The sequence below is a fragment of the Onychomys torridus genome, chromosome 20 (genome assembly GCF_903995425.1).
Source record: "Onychomys torridus chromosome 20, mOncTor1.1, whole genome shotgun sequence".
Classification (NCBI taxonomy): domain Eukaryota; kingdom Metazoa; phylum Chordata; class Mammalia; order Rodentia; family Cricetidae; genus Onychomys; species Onychomys torridus.
This window is the reverse complement of record NC_050462.1, coordinates 13,780,211-13,800,376: the sequence shown is the minus strand read 5'-3', so window position 1 is coordinate 13,800,376 and position 20,166 is coordinate 13,780,211. Positions and strand designations below refer to the sequence as shown.

Below are 20,166 nucleotides of genomic sequence, written 5' to 3'. Positions count from 1 at the left end.
TAGAATAAATACTTTCACCTAAAGGTGTCTCTTTTGGATAATGACAAACAGGTTTTGTTGCTTGTTTGTTTGTTTATTTATTTATTTATTATCTATTTATTTATTAATGTCTGTTTTTTCTCAATACGCTGTTGAAGGTTTTTTTATTTTTTATTTTTTGGTTTTTTGAGACAGGGTTTCTCCATATAGTTTTGGTGCCTGTCCTGGATCTCACTCTGTAGACCAGGCTGGCCTCGAACTCACAGTGATCCGCCTGGCTCTGCCTCCCGAGTGCTGAGATTAAAGGCATGCGCCACCGCCACCTAGCTGCCATTGAAGATTTGTTGTTTCATAATCTGATTGAGATTGTTTTAAAACTTTCATTTTAAATTTGTAACAAGCTTACCATTGGTTTAAGTCAACCAACTGAGCACCTTTTACTAAAGTTCTTAAACGATGATGATGATAAAAAGAGTCCACGGCAGTGAGTGCACGAAGTTGGGTACCAACATGGCTGTACTTGAGTTCTGCTCTGCATCCAACTACCGTGCGCTATTGGAAAAGCCACTCAGCTTCTGAGGTCTCTGATTATTGACCTGGCCAATGGAGAAGAGAACAGCGCCTCCCTCCCTCCTGAAGGTGTTCCGGTTAAGTGAGGGGAAATACGAGAGGCCGCCAGCACTAACTCTGGCAGGCATTGTTCTGGTGCCTTAGTTATCTGCTCCTTGCAATCTCAAATCAGAAACCGGCTTCATGGAAGCTTAGTCTCCAGGAGGCATATTGCTTCTTGGGAGTATTTTTTTAAAATATGTTTTGAGAGCATCTTAATCTTTTAGTGGATAGTGGATCTAAGAGAAGATCTCCAGAGTTTAAGCATTCGGTTTGGCTCAAGTTTTGCCATCAACTATATAGTTGTTCCTGTCTTTTTTTTCCCCTATGATAGTCTTTGGGGGAAAAAGCTACATAGATGAAGTTCAAATGCAATGTCAGGATTGCTTTCTCTGGGGCAGTTTTCCATTTATACCTCATGGTGGCATTATTACCTTCCAACATTACCTTGTTTAGGTTTTATTTTCTCTAAGGAAATGTTACGACCCAATCAGCTTGCTGTGCTACGCATGGGAGGTAGGATGGACAAGGAAGTGGAGCAACATCAGAGCTCGTTCCAAGGCAAATGTTCTGACTAATGGTCGTGTCCTTACCCAGGGCTGCTGCGGTGCAGTGGGCTATCATGAATCCCGAGTTCAGACCTCCTTCAGCCACCAGGAAGGCAGGCAGCTCGCTGAGGGAAGGGTTACACAGCCTTTCGATTCTTCTTTCACTGATTGCCGCAAGTTCGTGGATGCCAATGGCCAAATAGTCCAGGGCCTAAAAGAACACCTCAGTTCAGCTGGCCTGCATGGGAATGTACTTCCGGGCTCAGCAGCACACTCAGAAAGCTTACTTTGGCTGGGTATTCACCATGGAAGTTTCCTCCTGAAATTGTCTCTCCTCGACTGGCAAAAACCATCTTTCAAAACAGGTTAAGGCTTAAACATAACATTGTTGACCATTTCAAAGGTAACTCCTGCCCCCATCCACTTGTTTTAGTAGTGAAGTGGCAATCATTGTACAGAGAGAGAGGGAAAGACAAGTCTTCCCACGAGCATTTGTTGACAGGAACACACACATACACATACACACAGACACACACAAACAACACACACACACACACACACACATATATACACAGAAACACACATATATACACACACCACACCACACATACACATATACACACACACAGACACAGACACACACACATACATACACACATAAACCACAGACACACAGACACACACAAATAACACACACACCACATACACACACACACACACAAACACATAACACACACACACACACACACACACACACACACACAAACACACACTGAAGGTAAATTGTGTGCAGGTAATTGGATCCCAAAAGCATGGGGCATGAGATGTTTTCCCTTAAGATCAGTGATGTTGACTCCCCTAACTTTTCTAATCTGCAACACTTGTAGTCAAAACCCTAAAACAGCAACCATTGGTTTGAAACCAAATTCTGTTTCCTCCATAGAGCTGTGAACCCATGCTCCATAGAAGAAGCTGCTGAAGAGACGACTTGGCTGATAGAACACACATCAAAACATCTGGAATAATCAACGCTGGGACTGTTTTACCACTCTGTTCTCTGAGATCCTGCACGAGTGTTCAACAGTCAACGGGCCCTACAGACCTACTCCAGTGGGAGGGAACTCTGGACTCCCGGAGTGCGATTACCCCCAGGGATAGTTCCAGTCTATCACACACTTTGCTTAAGCCAGCAGGCACAAGGGCAAATATAGTAAAATACCCTTCATCCTGGTTCCCAAAGCTCATGTTTTCCCTCTGGGCTTTATAAACAATCTATTTAGCTATTCATTATCAGAGTTTGCATCTGTGGTATGAGCCAACCTCCAAATGACAGTATTTGGAAGAGAAAATTGTGTCTATACTGAGTGTGTGCAGATATTTTCTTGTCATTAGTCCCTAAATAATACAATAAAACAATGACTTATGTAGTGTTTACATTGTATTAAGTGTCACAGGTAATCGAGAGAGGACTTAAATGTATACAGGAAGAAGCGTGTACGCCATCCACAGTCGACTGGAGACTTGAGCACACAAAGATTGTGCAATGGGAAGAGTGCCCTACAGCCAATCCCCCACACAGATGCAATCTTCTCTCCGTCCTCTGAGTCCCTGCATCGACTGCTGCTCTAATTTAAGAACACAACATGTTGTGTTATCCTCTTGTCTCCCAACTTCGTTGGTCATTAGAATCCCAGCGACTTGTGACTTCCCTAACAACGTGGCGTTTTGTATTCGGCGCTCTTTACCTGCCGTACAACACGGAGAAACCTGTTTCCTCAGGGAACTTCAATACTAGAGTGCTGTCAACTATCCGAAAATGCATCCACAATCAAGAGTCTTTGGTTAAGAAAGTAGAGGACTTATGGCTAACGTTATGGCTGGGGGAAAATTAAATAGAAAATCCATATCCAGTAAATTCATGCTAATCCTTTCCCTTTTAACTCTTGAGTTACCCTTAAAGGTCTAACTGTGCCAGTATAGAATTGCCCCTGCACCGCTGAAGAACAGACCCATGAGATCAGGCCACACAGCAGGCGTGAGAACCACTGTTCCTTCTGGGATGAGTGAGAGATTAATAATCCCAAGGATTATCGACTGCCGGTTTGAACTCGCCACGAGGCGATCTCAGAGAACATAAAATGAAATCTTAAAGCAGGCTTACAGAAAAAGCACACTCAAACCTTGGCTGAGAAGCCTCCCACAGCTGCGGGGTAACCCACCATCTGTTCACCAGGGCTGCGAGCCGCTCTCAGCCGTATGGAGACAGAAGGCAGCCGTGGAATGGGAAGAAAGGGTTCTGAAGAGGACTGTCTGTTTTCAAAGGCAGCGACGCCTCTGTGAAGACTGGACCCTGACTAATTAGCTCAACTTCAAAGAAAGCAAACAGATTCTCTAGGGGAAAGGGATCCCGCTAAGGGAAGAAAAGCGTCCTCCACAAGGAAGGAAAGCATTCTTAACTGTGTTTACGGATACAGATACTCTGGCCTGAGTCAAGCCCAAGCCAGAAAGAAGACTGAGGATGGGGATGTCTTACATCACCAGAAATAAGCATCCTGCATCACTAGAACCAGGCTGCAGAAGGGAAGGCCAGTCTAGAAGGCTCTGATCAGATCCGCAACAACCTCAGCAGTGCCTTGGTGAAACATATCCACCAAGGCTGTAGTTGCAGCCTTAATCTTTTGTGGGCCAATTTAAAAAACGCAGCATGCTAGACCCAAAACCTGAGAGTAGGTTCACATGTGAGCTTCTGCCACTTACCGACTCTGACCTAGAAGCCACCAAGTGCTCGGCCTCAGGGACTTACTCATTTACCTATGAGATGGGATCATTTGACACAGAGCCTCACACAGCCAGCTAGAGAAAACTGCACATGCGTAGAACATGCAAAAGATACAGGGTTGTCTGTGGCACTGTTGAGCTCTGTAGTGATGATGTCCTTCACAAACGCTATGGTATCATTCACCACACCATGGACCTAAAGCACAATAAAAATAAGGACTATGATTAATATCCCAGTAAGAATGCCAATATTCAAGCCTGGCAGTGGTGGCGCATGCCTTTCATCCCAGCACTCGGGAGGCAGAGGCAGGTGGATCTCTGTGAGTTTGAGGCCAGCCTGGTCTATAGAGTGAGCTCCAGGACAGGCTCCAAAGCTACAGAGAAACCCTGTCTTGAAAAGAAAAAAAAGAAGCCAATATTCTTGGAAGATGGCATCTTCAGGCTTTTCCTTGTAACTGCTTTGCAATTATGGTCATAAAAAGTATAATTGGCTCCTTGAGGCTATGAAAACAACTGGTAAGTTTTCAGCAAAACAAATTAGAATACATTAAGATAATACATAAGGGTTGGGGACTTAGCTCAGTGGTAGAGCGCTTGCCTAACAAGCGCAAGGCCCTGGGTTCGGTCCTCAGCTCTGGAAAAAAACAAAACAAAAAACCCAAACAACAACAACAAAAAACCCAACAACAATAAAAAATAAGTTTTTGAACTATTACTTAATAAACTAGTCAAATAGGACTTGTTGAGTCACAGTACATGAGGGTAATTATTCTAGGGAAAACACCTTTTTATTCTCTCCACCAGAACTTGACTGACAAACCGTTTCTTGAGATGATCGTAATTGCTCGTCAGTCAGATTATGTTTTTTTTTAAAAAAAGCTGCACACATTTCTTACTGAAAGTTGTGTCAGAGATTCATTTGTGATTGTTTATACTTGATCATGAGATAAAGACAGGGTGTGCCGCATAGGCACTTGGATTCTGAAAGACAGAAGGACACTCGCCTGTGAACAGTCCTGACTGGCTGCCTGCAGTTTTTCCCTACAGGAAGAGCCAGTGAGACTCTTCAATGCTACTCAGCTGCTGTGGTACATCAACACAGGAGGCCAAGATATGGGAGGTTAGCCGGGCGGTGGTGACGCACGCCTTTAATCCCAGCACGTGGGAGACAGAGCCAGGAGGATCTCTGTGAGTTCGAGGCCAGCCTGGTCTGTGGAGTGAGTTCCAGGACAGGAACCAAAGTTACACAGAGAAACCCTGTCTCAAAAAAAAAAAAAAAAAAAAAAAGGATATGGGAGGTTTAGCCAGTAGAGAGATTTGGATTACATTCCGCCATGACATGGTTTTCTAAAACCTTCCTCCTTTTCTATATTTCCCTCTGAATTTGTGGCGAGAGCCTTTTCTGATCTCCTGTCTCTTGCCTTTACCTGTGGACAGCAGCGTAAGGTGTATGCATCTTGGACACGGTCACAGAACCTGTGGCTTTCTGTGCAAGGAAGTGGGGTTGGGGGGGGGGGAAGAAAACAGACAACACATTACTGATCTCCCCTGGGCACACAGCACCAATGAGCCCACTCCAACCAAACGTGTCCAGACCTGCAATTTCTGATGGGTGGTGGTCTGAGTCCAAGAGTGACCGGAACCGAAAAGCAACTTCAATTTGCCCTCGGTGAGGGCGGACAGCATGAATGTCTAGAATTGAAGGAGGGAAAAAAAAAGTCGTCTGAACAATTCTGATATTAGAATGAACCACAGAGGGGGCAGGATCATCCTCTAAAGTCCTGGGGGTTCTCACCCCATCAGGCAGAATTAAATACTTCAACCCAAAGGTTAAATTTCCTTTACTTGGTTGTCTCTATTGCACATGTTGGCGTGCAAACTGTTTGCAGAATACACTTAGAAACTTAACTCCGGACTCCAGGCCCACCCTTAAAGGTACTAGACTGAAGGCAACAGAGAGCATGTATAGTGGCTTAATTTGACCCAGTCATTTTTGGATATTTTCTGCTTTACTTATTATTAGCATGGAGCCCTTTATTCATTAATTTCTAGAGAAGATACAGATACTTAGATCATTTTGCCTTCCCAATTTCCTTATCAGGGCAATCTCAATCTCTCTGTCTCTCTGTCTCTCTCTGCGTGTGTGTGTGTGTGTGTGTGTGTGTGTGTGTGTGTGTGTGTTTCTGTCTATCTATACATGCATGAGCACATGAATGCTGAGTGTACATGAACGTATGTGTGGAAGCCAGAGAACAAGTGTGGGTACCTTAGGCACTGTCCACCTTCTCCTTCCCTGTAAATTTTCCCTTTGAGACAGAGTCCCTGACTGGCCTGAAACTCATCAAGTAAGCTAGGCTGGCCGGTGAGCCCTAGGGATCTGCTGTCTCCATCTCCTGAGCTCTAGGATGACCAGCACACACCAGCACATCCAATTTTTTAAAAAGTCAGTTCTGGGGACTGAACTTAGGGCCTTGTACTTGCAAAACAAGATCTTCATCTACTGAGTTCTCCCCCAACCCCCCCCCCCCCCCACCGGAGTTTCAAGTCTTACAAAGTGACTCCTAAAACAATGCCTAGTTTGACACACCCAGATTACCGGGTGACCTGGAGCAGATTGCTTTAGCTCTCCGGGCCAGTGTCTGTCTGCAAAATGTAACTGCTACAGGACTCAGTGAAGCTGTGCAGTCCTGGGTCTACTAGGAGCATGTGGGGCTTCGCACCCTTCCCTGCCACCCACCCCTTCCACCTCTGAGCCTCAAAAAGTCAACCAAGTCGCCCTGGTTGAGTGAACAAGCAAACAGAACCTGCTGACCAGTATCGAAGGCTTTGGTGGTGCCCTTCAGCACCTCAAGGGTTAAGGCAGCCACAATGTCAGCCTGCCTGGCAATGGCAATAGCTCGCTCCACTGCTTCACAGCCCAGGGAAGTGATCATCTGTGTCCCATTAATGAGTGCCAGGCCCTGTGAGGTAAGGAAGAAAAGTTTCTCATTGTGTTCACTGTAAGGACATCACAGACAAGCAGATCTGATATCTTCTGCTTTGGAAGGAGAGAAACTGGCCAGTCGGCTGAGCTCTGTGCCATGGGTGTGTTTTCACAAGTGTGGGCCGGTCGCGCAGATTCACAGGCTTGAGCGGCAGCACATCTGGAATCATTAGCACAGCTGGCCAAAGGGTACCTGATGACTGTTCCCCTGTCAAGGCAGCGTGTGACCCAGCAGTGCAGAAGACGTGTAGCACCGTCAGCCCTCTGTATTGTGTTGTTTATTAACTTTCTCACCGTCATAGAGAAAAGACATCTGAAGACTATCCTGGTCCAAAGCTGGGGCCGAGAGCATCTTCAGGGGTTGACTGAGCAGATCTTATCGAGCGCCTTAAAATCTGCATTTGAAATTTATGTTCTTGGGGAGCCCTCAGGGACTTGTGTCATGACTAATCTTTCATAGTCACAGAGGAACCCTTTCTCCAGTGAGTAGCTGTCAGTCACCACATAAGTTGTGTCTATGTTGAGGAACCACTGAGGCTGGCATTGAGGATGAAGACAGGGCATATGTGGAGATTCACTAACACAAACACGTTTTTCTTGACTTACCTCTTTTGGTTTCAGAACAACTGGTTTCAACCCATGGGCTTCTAGGACCTGTTGAATGATTAAAAGCATGAACGTGGTTATTACTTGAAATATCAGCTTATTTTTTTACTTCATATGGAGCCCAGTTGAAGTACTTTCAGTTCCAAAGTTTGTTTTATAAAAGATTATGCCTACATAAACTGGTTCTGGCCAGATTCTTGGGGCCAGCGTCTATGTCTATTTAGTTGGAAATCAGACTTAGTTTTTGTTTGTTTGGTTGGTTGGTTTTGTTTTTTTTTTTTTTTGGTTTGTTTTTTGTTTTTGTTTTTTGAGACAGGGTTTCTCTGTGTAGCTTTGTGCCTTTCCTGGATCTCGCTCTATAGACCAGGCTGGCCTCCAACTCACAGAGGTCCGTCTGCCTCTGTCTCCCGATTAAAGGCATGGGATTAAAGGCATGTGCCACCACCGCCCAGACTCAGGCTTAGTTTTTAAATAACTCGTGGACTTTTGGACCAAGGCAGCTTGGTTGCCTACAGAATACATTTTGCTTTCAAGTTCTTCTGTGTTGGGCATCAAGCTTTGAGACTCACCCAGACATACCTGCTCTCAGTTAAGGCTGGGCTCTGGGCTGGCTGTCTATATGCATGCTTCTGCATCCAAAGCAGGACCCCCAACAGTCCTCTGCCCTTGTTTCTGGGACCTCTGTCACTGACACAACCTCAAAGCAGGACTTGGGAGTAAATGTGTACAGCAATGAAGAGGAGATTATGCAATCCCCTCAACAAGGCAGAGCTAGAATCCCAAGAGGAAAGGGATGGAATATGCTTTCTCTCAAACAACAAAAGTACAAGATGCTGCTACATTGAGGTTCTCCTGGGGGTGGGGATTGAGTTAAAGTAGGGGAAAGACAGACCGATGTCACTTAACTCTCTATTTCTCAGGGTCTGAGCACTTCTCACTGCAGGGTGTTGGGCTGGAGGTGTGAATAGTAGAGACTGTCAAGCTCAGGGCAACCAGGTCACTCATAGGCTGAAATAACACATAACCACATATGTGTGGGTGACCTGGAAAGGATCAGAGGAGCAGAGCGGGTAGATTCCTAGAGGACTTTTCAGAAGAAAAAAAATGGGAACAAAGTATTGAGTGATCTGCTTAGCCCAGAGTGCATTTGAGCTGCAGACTAACTAGTTTCTGCCATGGAGAGCCTTGGGTAGAAGGGATCACATGGAAAACAACACTCTTGAAGTCACATCATGTCTGAACTTTATCCTCAAGATGAGGGACATGCTAGAAGTTTAACCAGGATGTGTTTGGATTTGCTGTTGATCAAGGTCAGGCTGGCTGCCATGTGAAGGTGGTTGAGGAAACACTGTCCACAGAGACAGAACCAAGACAGGCTGCATGGGAGAAAGATGACCTGGAACCTGGGTTCCCCAAAGGGTGACCTAGTTTCTTCTTCCTCATTGGTCCTCTGTCTCTTTAGCTTACTGTTTGGGTACCTCTCATACCTGCTCATAGAGGACACTTTAAATGATGTGGTGGGCTGCCCAGCTGAGATTTGCTTATGAAGAAAACATTAAAAGCTTTGTGTAAAACACACTGTTCTGGTGAGCTCATCAAGGAGAACAGATTGTGCTTTCTAGAGGCCACAGAGCAAGTTCTTCTGTCTTTCAGAACTCTCACCTGTAAGATAAGCTCCCCAATACTATTGTGACCCGGTGTGACCTCCCCAGTAGGCACCAGCCGTCTTATGAATGTGGAATACATTCCTGAAATTAAGACTACGTTCCCATCTAGATCCACACATCTTGGATGCTGGCAGGGCTTATGGAAGCCAATCTCCTTTCCTGGTGTGCCTCCTAGGCTGGAGTTGGCTCATCTGTAACTGATCTGCCATAAGGACAGAGTGGCATCACACACACAAGTGTCTCCTGGCCCCAGCTGGGGAGAATCACTACGGATGAAGCTGTTATAGGAGGCTTACATATTTAGCGTCAGCCCAGCCACTCTTTGGGGACCACATCTTTCCTTCTCCAATGAGTCCCAGAGCGAGATGAGAGAGCGGCGCAAGGTCTCCACTGGCACCAACAGTTCCTTTCTCCGGAACATAGGATAGGCAGGAGGCTGTGAGACAAGGAGGCTTCAGTTACGTCAAGAGTGCTTACACCATCTTGGTTATCTTTCCATTGCCAGTGAAGACAAGCCTCACTCCCAACGGAGTCCAGAGTCCTTCTGTGGCATACATAGTCAAGGATGATCATTTCTCAGGCACAATTAATGTGTAAGAGAAGCAGTTGAAGCTGGGTGGTGGTGGTGCAGGTGGATCTCTGAGTTCGAGGCCAACCTGGTCTACAAAGCAAATTCCAGGTCAGCCAGGGCTACACAGAGAAACTCTGTCTCGAAAGACACACACACACACACACACACACACACACACACAGAGAGAGAGAGAGAGAGAGAGAGAGAGAGAGAGAGAGAGAGAGAGAGAGAGACCAGCTAAGTTGTTATAAAAGTGGAGAGTGTGGAGGGAAGAAGAAAAGAGGGAAGAAGGAAATAAGGAGGGAGGGAGGAAGGGAGGAGGGAGAGAAAGATGTGTGTATGGGTGTATGTGGGGCCGGCAGGCATCCAGAGGGAAGGACACAGTGCTCAGGCTGTCGTGACTCCACTCTTGGGCTTCTAGCAATATCTCAGAACACAACTATGAACTAGCTGTTGCTCATCACATCCTGGTTTATAAGAGCAAAAATTAGAAATAATCGAAATACAGAATTAAGGGACATTCATATGATCAGGTTATATGCAGTCATTAAAAGCTGTTGAAGAATGCTTAAAAACTGTAAATGTTTACTTTAAAAGCCATAGATTATTCTAGAAGGACATGGCACACCAAAGTATTATTAACACAGTTCTTTAGGGCAACAAATTTGCAGGCAACCCCCCTTCTCTCTCTAATCATTCAGTTATCACCTCAACACTATGACCACTTGTGCGTACACATGTGCTGTTTTTTAGAAATTTCCCCAAGAGTTAACCCTGCCCCCCCAAAAAAAGGAGGTTTCTGTTTCCTAAAATAAAGTCCTGATGGTGGTGATTGTTTCCACAGCTGTTGCTAAATAATATCACTTAGACACTTCAGTGCCAACCATAGGCCAGCTTCCAAACTATAGCTGACCTGGGGGATTCTCAGAGCAGCAGGGACCCAGGGATGCCTTAAACACATCTATCAGAGCAGAGGTGCATTCAGGTTGGAGTTCTGTCTTGGGTTTGAAGCTTGTGGTGGAGCAGAGCTTGTAGATGTGTATTGTGATCACTATGGATCTGTGTAGACAGCCCTCTGGCTGGTAGACTGTGACTTTCACTGGTCAGTGTGTCACATTTATGAGTCCCCTGTGCCCTCTGCATAGCAACTCAAGTGTCTGGTCTTCTCTGCAGGTCATGAGACCTTATTTCTTTTCCTATTCCTTTCCCTGAAGGATCCCTGAGATTCCTAGTAACCTGATGCTTTATCCTGAGCTGTGGACAGCTTTCTGAGCCTTGCAAATCTGGTCTCCCCTTTAAGGACTGCATCATGTCCTATCCCACAATGGCTTCCTGGCTAAGTCAATTGTTCACCTCTTCACATGTTGACCTCCCTTTAAACAAAGTGAGGTTTCCATGTGCAGGCGCAACTTGTCCACCATCTGGGAAACATTAAGAGTTCAGATTCCCGGGTACCACTGAAGCCACTGCCTTTGGGATGGACATAATCCAGGAATCATGTTCATGGATGACTTGGTGAAATTTCTCTGATCACATACGGGCACCATTGAATAGAAAGCTCTGTGTAGGCCTGAACTCGCTGGCATACTGTCAGGGCTCCTGCTTATCTTAAACACTGGGTGAAAGCTACCACAAGATGGGTTGACATTTATGGGAATAACTAAAGCGGCCATTCCTGCTACCTGACAACTGTCTCTCCTTCTTGCCAAACCTGTTTTACACTCATCTTGATCATTTTCCTTTTAACCTTGGCATCTAGTCATCCAAATCTACTTTTGGGGAGTGGCCAACTTCTCCGAAAAGTCAAACTAAGGATTCACGGTCTTACCATTAAATACTTCAATAACTTGTTTCAGGGTCTCCAAAGAGATCCCGCTGTATCCTTTGGCTAGAACATTGATCCTCAGAGCCAAGAGCATCCGGCACCTCTCAGGGCTGAGTGGTTTCCCAACACCTACAGAGCAGAGTCGTCATTTTCTTCAAGAAGAAAAACAAAACAAAAACAAATCCCTCACCTCCTGCCTGCCCCCACCTCTTGGGTCCTTCCCCACTCCTGACAGTCTTTCCCTGGCTTTCTGAGCTGGGTGGACAGCGCTGCCAGTTGCCTGTCTTGCTCCTCCAAGCCTTGTCCAGACCAAGCTGGAGGCTCAGGTCCTCCCTTTCGATCCCTTCCTTAAAGTCCTTCAGTGAACCTCATCTTCCCAGACGCCTTTAGAACACTGCAAGGAGACCTTGGCATGGCTTCTTCAGTGTGCTGGGCCCAGGGCTCACCCTCCCTAGCTCATGCCTTGAATGCTAGCCTTGTCTTCCCCTTTAAATGCACTCTCTCTTCATAGGATTGGATACATGCTCCTCTCCCAAGCCCATCCCTCCACCAGGCCCGTTCTGTTTTCCGAGCTGCAGCAGAGGGTTGGTCTGGTCTGATGCCATCTGCTCGAATTCCTGGGTCCCCAGCCCCCAGCCCTTGAGTGCACTTGGAACACATCAGCTGATGTGGCTTGTCAATCACGTGATCGAATGTGGTTTAGGAGGCACCCAATACTAGGAACAGTTTACCTGAAGAATGAGAACGAACTAAGTTGACCTGGAGCTCCCTGAAAGAGAAAGATGAGAACCCTCTTGGACACCATGCATGAGCGTACGCCCTCAGCTGGGAATATGAAGGGGACAACCGTAAGATTTTAGATGGGCAGCCACATGCAGTGAAAGGAAACAACAGGGCTTGTTCTCTCATGATGAGTTGGGTACAAGTCAACTCAAGCCTCACACTGATACATGAGAAGCTTGACTGTCTTCCAGGGTTGTGTGAGAATTTGTTGCCCAAGGCTTGGTCTAAAACAGTGGTTCTCAACGTATGGGTTGTGACTCCTTCGGGGGTCACATATCAGACATTCTGCATATCAGATGTTTATATTATGATTCAGAACGGTAGCAAAATTACAGTCATGGAGTAGCAACAAAATAATTTTTTTTTTTTGGTTTTTTGTTTTTGTTTTTGTTTTTTGAGACAGGGTTTCTCCGTGTAGCTTTGCGCCTTTCCTGGAACTCACTCTGTAGACCAGGCTGGCCTCAAACTCACAAAGATCCGCCTGCCTCTGCCTCCTGAGTGCTGGGATTCAAGGCGTGCACCACCACCGCCCGGCTGAAATACTTTTTAAAAAAAGTTTATTTATGTGTTTCTGTGTATGAGTGTTTTGTCTGCATGCACACCTGCATGCCTAAGAGGGCATTGGACAAGACTGTAGACGGTTGTGAGCCACCATGTGGTTGCTGGGAATTGAACTTAGGACCTCTGGAAGAGCAGTCAGTGCTCTTAACCTCTCCAGCTCCACAATGAAATAATTTTATGGTTGGGGGTCACCACAACACAAAGAACTGTTTTTAAAGAGTTGCAGCATTAGGAAGGTTGAGAACCACTGGTCTAAAGCAAGTGGTCAATGAATGTCCATGCGGCAAATGCGAATGATCTCCCTGGAGGCGAACTCTCAAAGTTGGGGCAGATGGGTTGCGAGTGCATGCACCTGAGACTTACTGTAGTTTATGGACGGGGATTACAGTTCTGGCAAATTTCCCAAAACCTGTGGTGATGCCATAAACAACTGGAATACAAAATAAGCACACACCCTGGTGATTAGACTCCACAGAGGTTTCATTCTTATGTGTGTCCATAAAAATAACGTTAGAACAGCCAGAGAAAAAGATACCTGTTTTTTCTTTTATGATGCTGTCTATGACTTCCCTCGACTGCTGCACTTTCTTCTCAGCAATTGAAGTGAGCTAGGAAAGCATGGGCCAGAGCGAGCATTTGAAAGCCTTCCATGTCCCGTGGGAATGGAACTGTACCTTTCCCCGACTTCCCCACATACCTTTATCTTGTAACGTCCCTTCCCCAAGTTGACCAGATCCTCTGTGCTCAGACTGTCCCCATCTAAGGCAATGTACTGCACAAAAGGAGTGAATCTCAGTGAGTCGGGGCAGCTTCTATGGGGTAGCCTTGGACACAGTCTGATGCCAAAGATATTTTATTATTGTTGTGAGGCATTAGCGTGCTAATTAAGAACATGCCTGGCTTACAAGGAGACTGGACAAGGAAAGTCAGGAAATCGAGGCCAGGTTCCCTGTAGTACCACTCTGAGCTGGATGAACCTATCCTTAGGTATGGTATTTGCTCTGGTATGAACCTCCTCCTCTTTAAAGGGGAGAGTTATCATGTCACCAGACATGACAGGACTTCATTTCTCCCCACAAAAGAAAAGCAGCTAGCAGCTTACCTTATCAGGCTCTCGATATTTGCTGTATCTGAGGCCAGGTAAAGGAACAGACTGGCAGTGTGCAAAAGCCCCAGCCCCACCACGTCAGGCACAGCCCCCAGTGCCCACCAAAGAGCATGCAGAAAGGATACAGGAAAACTCCTTCCGGCTGTGAGGGAATGAAGTCAGGAGACATTACATCACCTTCAATGACTAAAACAAGAAGAGGAGAGAGAGAGGGCCTTGCAGACCACAGGGTACCACATTTGGGCTGCTGCCAGACCCGGGAATGGCCCCTCCATGTACTGAGCTTGCATGGTCTAGCCATGGCTGCTGGACTGAGACCTCCTGCATTTCCCCATGGCCTTAGCTTCTTTATACAGGAAAGCAAAAAGCAGGAAGGTAGGCGTGGGACCTAAGTTCTTGCCTGCTTCCACTTCTACTCTGGCCGTCACTTCTTTTAAATCTGAAAGCTCAGCACCCTGTGCTGCCAGCCTTAGGTCTGCTGAGGTTTATCTGATGGCTGAAGGATTCTGTAATTGCAAGGGTATTCGGAGCTGCAGCCTTGGCTGGGTTCAAGTGCATCTGTTGCAGCAGGCTGAGGAAAAGGTGGGTGAAAAATTTGGCTTGGGAACACCCCCACCCCCACCCCACAGGTCAAGCACTCAAACCGATTGTCCTCATCCTTTCCCCTGACACTAGGGTGGCTTCCTCCAGGCCATCCCATGGCAGTCCATCCCGTTGCCCTGCGGGGCCACTCACCCACTTCTACGAACTCATTGTCCTCCAAGGCCACCTCCAGCAGGTCCTCGTTATCCAACAGGCCCAGGCCCTTGCACCGGCGTACGAGGAAGCGCACTTCATCCACCGAGGCGAAGCCACCATTGTCCGGTTTGTTCTTCATGTAGCGCCTCACAGCCTCGCGGCCCAGCCAGCCGACTGTAAGCTTCCCATCCCGGCAGGGCACGGCCAGCCATTCCCCACGCACGTGCACTGTGTACCTCGGCATGGCTCGGTTACTGTGACGGTCCCTCTAAGCAACAGGCCACTGCAAACCCAGCGCTTCCTTCCTACCTACTGTCCCAGACTGGAGAGCCTTTATCCTTTACCAGGGAGGGGAGTGCCTCCTGGGTGTGGTTGGCAGGGAGACGGAAAATGGATTTTCAAAACACACCCCTTCCCTCACCTTTACTCATTCACACTTTGAACAAATATTTATTGCCGTCTCTGGTGTTCCTTTGGCCTTTTTGGAAGCCAAACTAGGGGCTGGAGAGAGAGGTATGGGTAGGTGAGCCCACCTTCTTTGATGCAGCCCTGCAGACAGAAAGATAAGGGTCTCTCTTCCTCTGGAGGTCTGAGCCCTGCTGGTACCCGGTCCTGATCAGGGTCCCCAGTTCTCTCTCCCTTTCTGAGTTCTCTCTAGAAAGCAGCTCATAAACACCACCTTCCAACCCCCACCCCTTAGCGAATTACTCAATTGGTGAAACGCATCCCCCTCGGTCAATTGTGACACCCCGGAGTGTGGCAATCCTCATTCATTATTTATTCTACAAACTCATTCTACAAACACATGTTGAGCAATGCCTCCCGACCCCGATTTGTGCCTCTGAAGCTGTCACTCTGCAGAAGAATGCTGAGAAGCCCCGAGATGATTTCACAACTCAAGGTTGTGTCTTGAGTATGAACAACAGCTTACGGCCCTGGGATGAGTGACTTCTCAGTCTGTTGCCTCATCCAAAGGCAAACTGTTTACTGGTGTGCACTGCAGCATCTAGCTGGAATAAATCCTGACTCTGTGATTTATTTGACTCCTCTGGGCTTCAGCTTTCTTACCTAGAAGACGGAGATATCACTAGTGCTTCTCCCAGTGGGCAGCTGCAAAGATGAAATGAACTCACGTGCTGGGTCAGAGTCTGCTGGGTGGGGACGCTACAGAAGTGTTTGGGATTACTCTTACCTTGACTTGGACTTCTAACACTCCACTTGACCTCAGTTGTTTTGTGAACATTCCCTATGCTGGCACCTGGATATCCCCAATTCACCTAAGCTTCTCCACTGCAAATAACTGCCACCCCCTGCCCCCACCTAATCCTTCCCCACCCGTGTTAAGGACACTGATGGAGTGAAAGGGGAGTCCAAGAAACGCGTGTGCTTTAGTCTTTAGTCGCACGTCAGTTCTGAGAAATCGATCATTCCAACAGAAAGCCTGTTTCTACTTTAGAACAGACACCTCCAACACTCATATCCAAACCCAGGGGCTCACTATCAGGGTCTAATGGAAGGATGTTCATCGGACAGCCCCACCCCGACTGTGCCCTGCAATTTGATATCAAGTTTGATAAAGATGTTATCATCTTCAGTTCCAGTATCCCACCTTCAGGACACACCCTGAATTCATTCCTGCCCGTGAACCCAACTTCTGGGTTCTTTCTTCTCCTGAACCCCCGTTTATGAAGCTGCCCTAGTTGTTCATACGGTGATGCTTAGCCTGAATCTGTGCCTGTATTTGGGGTGGAACCCATGCCCCAAGCCCTTATGCTCAACTGTCACCTGCTCACCCCAGCAGGCTGTTGCAACAAGTCCTGTGCTCATGTGGATGGCAGATGGCTCCACCCTTTGACTCATGCCTCCACAAAGGGGACTGCCCACATCTTCCCCTCTCCTCAACTTGCATCCAACTCCCAGACACAGATCTCATCTTTTACACTTCTGCGAAAGCTGTGGCCCTCAGGTGTGAACCACCTTCATTCAGTCCTCATTCATTCATTCATTCATTCATTCATTCATTCATTCATTCATTCATTCACCAAATCCTTCCTGAACACCTGGTAGGTGTCAAGCTCTCAGTACTGGGTGTCACAGACGAAACGAGGTCCATTCCCACTCAGGCACATTCCTGGGCTTCACGTCCGGAGATGAACAGACTCATAAAGATGGAGATGCCCAACTACCCCTAGGTCATCCAAGCTACTGGGTGCCCTTGCTGACATCCCAGGTAGGCCCAGCTTTTTGAGTAATTCCAGGGTGATACCAGTTTCTGGTGATGTCACGCTCAGCCACGTGAGGACTCTACACACAGGCCCCAAACATCATGTAGCCAATTGTCATTTTGTGCTTACATTCTCGTTTTCTTTGCTTGGTGGATGACTGCTATGCTGTTCTCTCTTGAGACTTTCCTTAAACCACCTAAGGCTAGGTGGGTGGAAGTCTTTCTCAGACTGTATTAGCATACTAGTTTGGGTTTTGCATCATTTAGAAATTTCCTCTTTTACCTCCTCTGGTGATCGTGTGCATTTGCTCTGACACAGAGAAAACTCGGGCCATAACTGAATTTGAGCCAGTCCTTGGTCGTAGGTAAACCTGTAGCGGGATGTGTGTTTAGCGCCCCCTGCCAGTTCCAGGGGTCAGCACAAGTGAGAGCTGCAGGCTGGGAAACAGGAACACTAATCCACCCAGGGACTCCCGATTCCAGGACTGGATGGGGACTTCTGATGCCCGCCTGCCTCATCTTTAGGGGTTCTTAACTTTCACATTTTCAGGGGTTACCCAGTGATGACACACATACTCTAGGACAACTCTCCTCCCCTTGGCTGGACTTCATTTGATCAGGAATGGGCTCAGCTGGAGAATTTGGAATTGTGGTGGTCTGTCCTCGTGTAACACAGACGGGGGTTGGGGGGGGTGGGGGGGTTAGGGGTTGGGGTTGCAGTGTGGGAAAGGGAAGCACTTGAGACAGCAGCAAGGATGGTTCTGTGGTCTGCCTGCGAGTCTTAAATAACACTCCTCTGCTCTTACCAACTTGGCTTTTGTACCTGGCAACCGAAAAATCCTAATGCCCTGGAGTCCCGAACCGAGTGTGGAAATGCCCCGGGGCACCACTGAGCACCAGGACGCTCCGTTAGGCCTGCCTTTTATTTGGTTCAAACTCAGTCCTTTTCAGTATTTGTCTCCACATGACATATGCTCTGTGAGGGTGAAGAATCCTAATGGCCATCACCAAGGTGATGAAGGAGGCTGAATGGAGTGAGGGAACACTGGGAGGTATTGGTGTCCAGGGTGGCCATGTGGCCATCTGACCTGTGAAGGACAGAAGACCCGGACGAGCATGCCGGACCAGCAGCATGGATCCGGGGCTGGGAGCACAGGGTCCCGCCAGGGATCACACAACTCTGGAAGGAGAATCTATCCCTGGTGACAAGCAAATCCAAGTGTTCACGCTTAAGTTATTTAGAAAGCAGAACTCTGGACTGGGGAAAGAACACAGTTGATAAAGTGTTTACTTCTCAAAGACCTAAGTTTGATTCCAGAACCCACATTAAAAAAAACCAGTCACATGCTTGTAATTTCAGAGCTATTGAGGTGAAGGTAGGCTGATTCTGGGGCTTGCTGGCCATCGAGCCTAGCCTACTTGTCCAAAATTAATGCGGACAGTGCCTGTGGAGATGTCCTCTGGCCTCTGTGCATGTACACATGTATCTGTATTCAAGACACATTGCACACACACAAGAAGCAAAACACTAATCATGCTAAATTTTCTGCTGGCAAATCCAAATATAAAAATAATCAGTATGCCAAAAGAACATTAGTAAAACATTAGTTGGGGGTTGGAGAGATGGCTCAGAGGTTAAGAGCACTGGCTGTTCTTCCAGAGGTCCTGAGTTCAATTCCCAGTAACCATATGGTGACTCACAACCATCTAGAATGAGATCTGGTGCCCTCTTCTGGCATGCAAGTATACATGCAGGCAGAACACGGCATACATAATAAATAAATAAATCTTTAAAAAAATAAAAAAGGGGGCTGGAGAGATATTCAGAGGTTAAGAACACTGGCTGTTCTTCCAGAGGTCCCGAGTTCAATTCCCAGCAACCACATGGTGGCTTACAACCATCTGTAATGAGATCTGGTGCCCTCTTCTGGCCTGCAGGGATACATGCAAACAGAACACTGTATACACAATAAATAATTAAATTTGAAAAAATTTAAAACACTAGTTAAGTAATGTGTCAAAATATTTTGTAAATACACTTAAAAAGTTCACAAAGACTATACCACGTTATTTTTAAAAGGTAGAGAATTTTAGTGAAATCATGAGAAAATTTAAAAAAAAAATGAAGACATTTTAAATTAGAATTGAGAGCTAAAATTTTGTATTTCTTCATAGGTTTCAATTTAAAAAAAGAAAAAGGGAAATGTAAAATCAGCAACCATCAGGTCCTTAATCCACTTTCAAGTCCTTCCCCACGAGCATCGCTGTCACGGGATGCATACTGGCTTTATGCTCCTGGTAGGCGCGGACAGCTTGGTCGTGAGATTTGTCGAAGGCCGCCAGATCCCTGCAGAGAAAATGGAGAGACAAAGAGAGATGGAATGGGGGGCAGAAGAATCATGTCAACACCGAGGCTAAATTAAAGATCACAGCAGGGTATCACCCTACTAAAACCAGGTGGCCCTGTACAAACTCCGCATCGGATTCTGGCCCATCAAAGAGCAGGTCACAGCTGGTCACAGGAGGGGTGTTACATGGGGGGACTCGGGTGGCGGCAGTAGCCATTACCAAGCAGTATGCAGGTGTGACTGGCTAAATGTTGGCCTCGTATGAGAACGTGAACTTCAATTACTTTGCCTTTTTTAAAGTGTTTTCCAAGTTTATTTTAATCAACCATTTAAGAGTATAAACATTCCAACTTCTAAAAAGACTTTCTGAAAACTTCATACAGTGAGAGTGAAAATACCAACCGAAGTCAAGCAGTGATGGCAAGTTGGGGGTGAATATATGAAATGCAGGATTAGTCATTTTCAGTATGGCTGTGAGTTTTATGCTACAAGACAGAACATTTATTCTCCCCATAGAAAGCGTGTTCTTACATTTTTCCGTTCATTTCTTTATGGCATGCGTGCGTGCGTGTGCATGTGTGTATGTGTGTGTGTGTGTGTGTGTGTGTGTGTGTGTGTGTGTGTGTGATAGCACAGGTGTGGAGGTCAGAGGACGGCCTGTGGAAGTTGCACCTCTTCCACCATGTGAATCCCAGGGACTGGACTCGGGTCACCAGGGTTGGCAGCATGTGTCTTGCCTGCTGAGGCATCCTGCCGGCCCCAAAGGGTATATATAGTCTTATTTGAAGTAGACATCACTCAATTAAAACAATAGATTGTAGATGTAACAGTCTTATTA

At 46.7% G+C, this 20,166-nt stretch overlaps 2 protein-coding genes across 4 annotated transcripts in view; both read right to left on the bottom strand.

The window, feature by feature from the left end:
• The window catches only part of Hal (histidine ammonia-lyase), a 28,498-nt gene extending 13,187 nt beyond the window's left edge, over window positions 1-15,311 (bottom strand). Inside the window, exons 1-16 of the mRNA XM_036170173.1 lie at window positions 14,754-15,311; window positions 14,144-14,204; window positions 14,013-14,040; window positions 13,608-13,682; window positions 13,446-13,518; window positions 13,274-13,340; window positions 12,298-12,335; window positions 11,570-11,695; window positions 9,467-9,606; window positions 7,504-7,551; window positions 6,727-6,874; window positions 5,511-5,606; window positions 5,342-5,400; window positions 4,030-4,110; window positions 1,424-1,489; window positions 1,182-1,347 (exon numbers count right to left, since the gene is read on the bottom strand). Of these exons, the coding sequence (XP_036026066.1) occupies window positions 1,182-1,347; window positions 1,424-1,489; window positions 4,030-4,110; window positions 5,342-5,400; window positions 5,511-5,606; window positions 6,727-6,874; window positions 7,504-7,551; window positions 9,467-9,606; window positions 11,570-11,695; window positions 12,298-12,335; window positions 13,274-13,340; window positions 13,446-13,518; window positions 13,608-13,682; window positions 14,013-14,040; window positions 14,144-14,204; window positions 14,754-15,000 (1,519 nt within the window). The 5' untranslated portion in view covers window positions 15,001-15,311. The remainder of the gene's footprint in view (window positions 1-1,181; window positions 1,348-1,423; window positions 1,490-4,029; window positions 4,111-5,341; window positions 5,401-5,510; window positions 5,607-6,726; window positions 6,875-7,503; window positions 7,552-9,466; window positions 9,607-11,569; window positions 11,696-12,297; window positions 12,336-13,273; window positions 13,341-13,445; window positions 13,519-13,607; window positions 13,683-14,012; window positions 14,041-14,143; window positions 14,205-14,753) is intronic.
• Window positions 15,312-19,098: 3,787 nt separating this feature from the next.
• Window positions 19,099-20,166, bottom strand: part of Lta4h (leukotriene A4 hydrolase) — a 35,178-nt gene continuing 34,110 nt past the window's right edge. For 2 of the 3 annotated variants that reach the window (XM_036169906.1, XM_036169908.1), the window contains one exon: window positions 19,099-19,327. In XM_036169906.1, the coding sequence (XP_036025799.1) occupies window positions 19,210-19,327 (118 nt within the window). In that variant the 3' untranslated portion in view covers window positions 19,099-19,209. The remainder of the gene's footprint in view (window positions 19,328-20,166) is intronic. The other variant, XM_036169907.1, reaches the window with a different exon arrangement.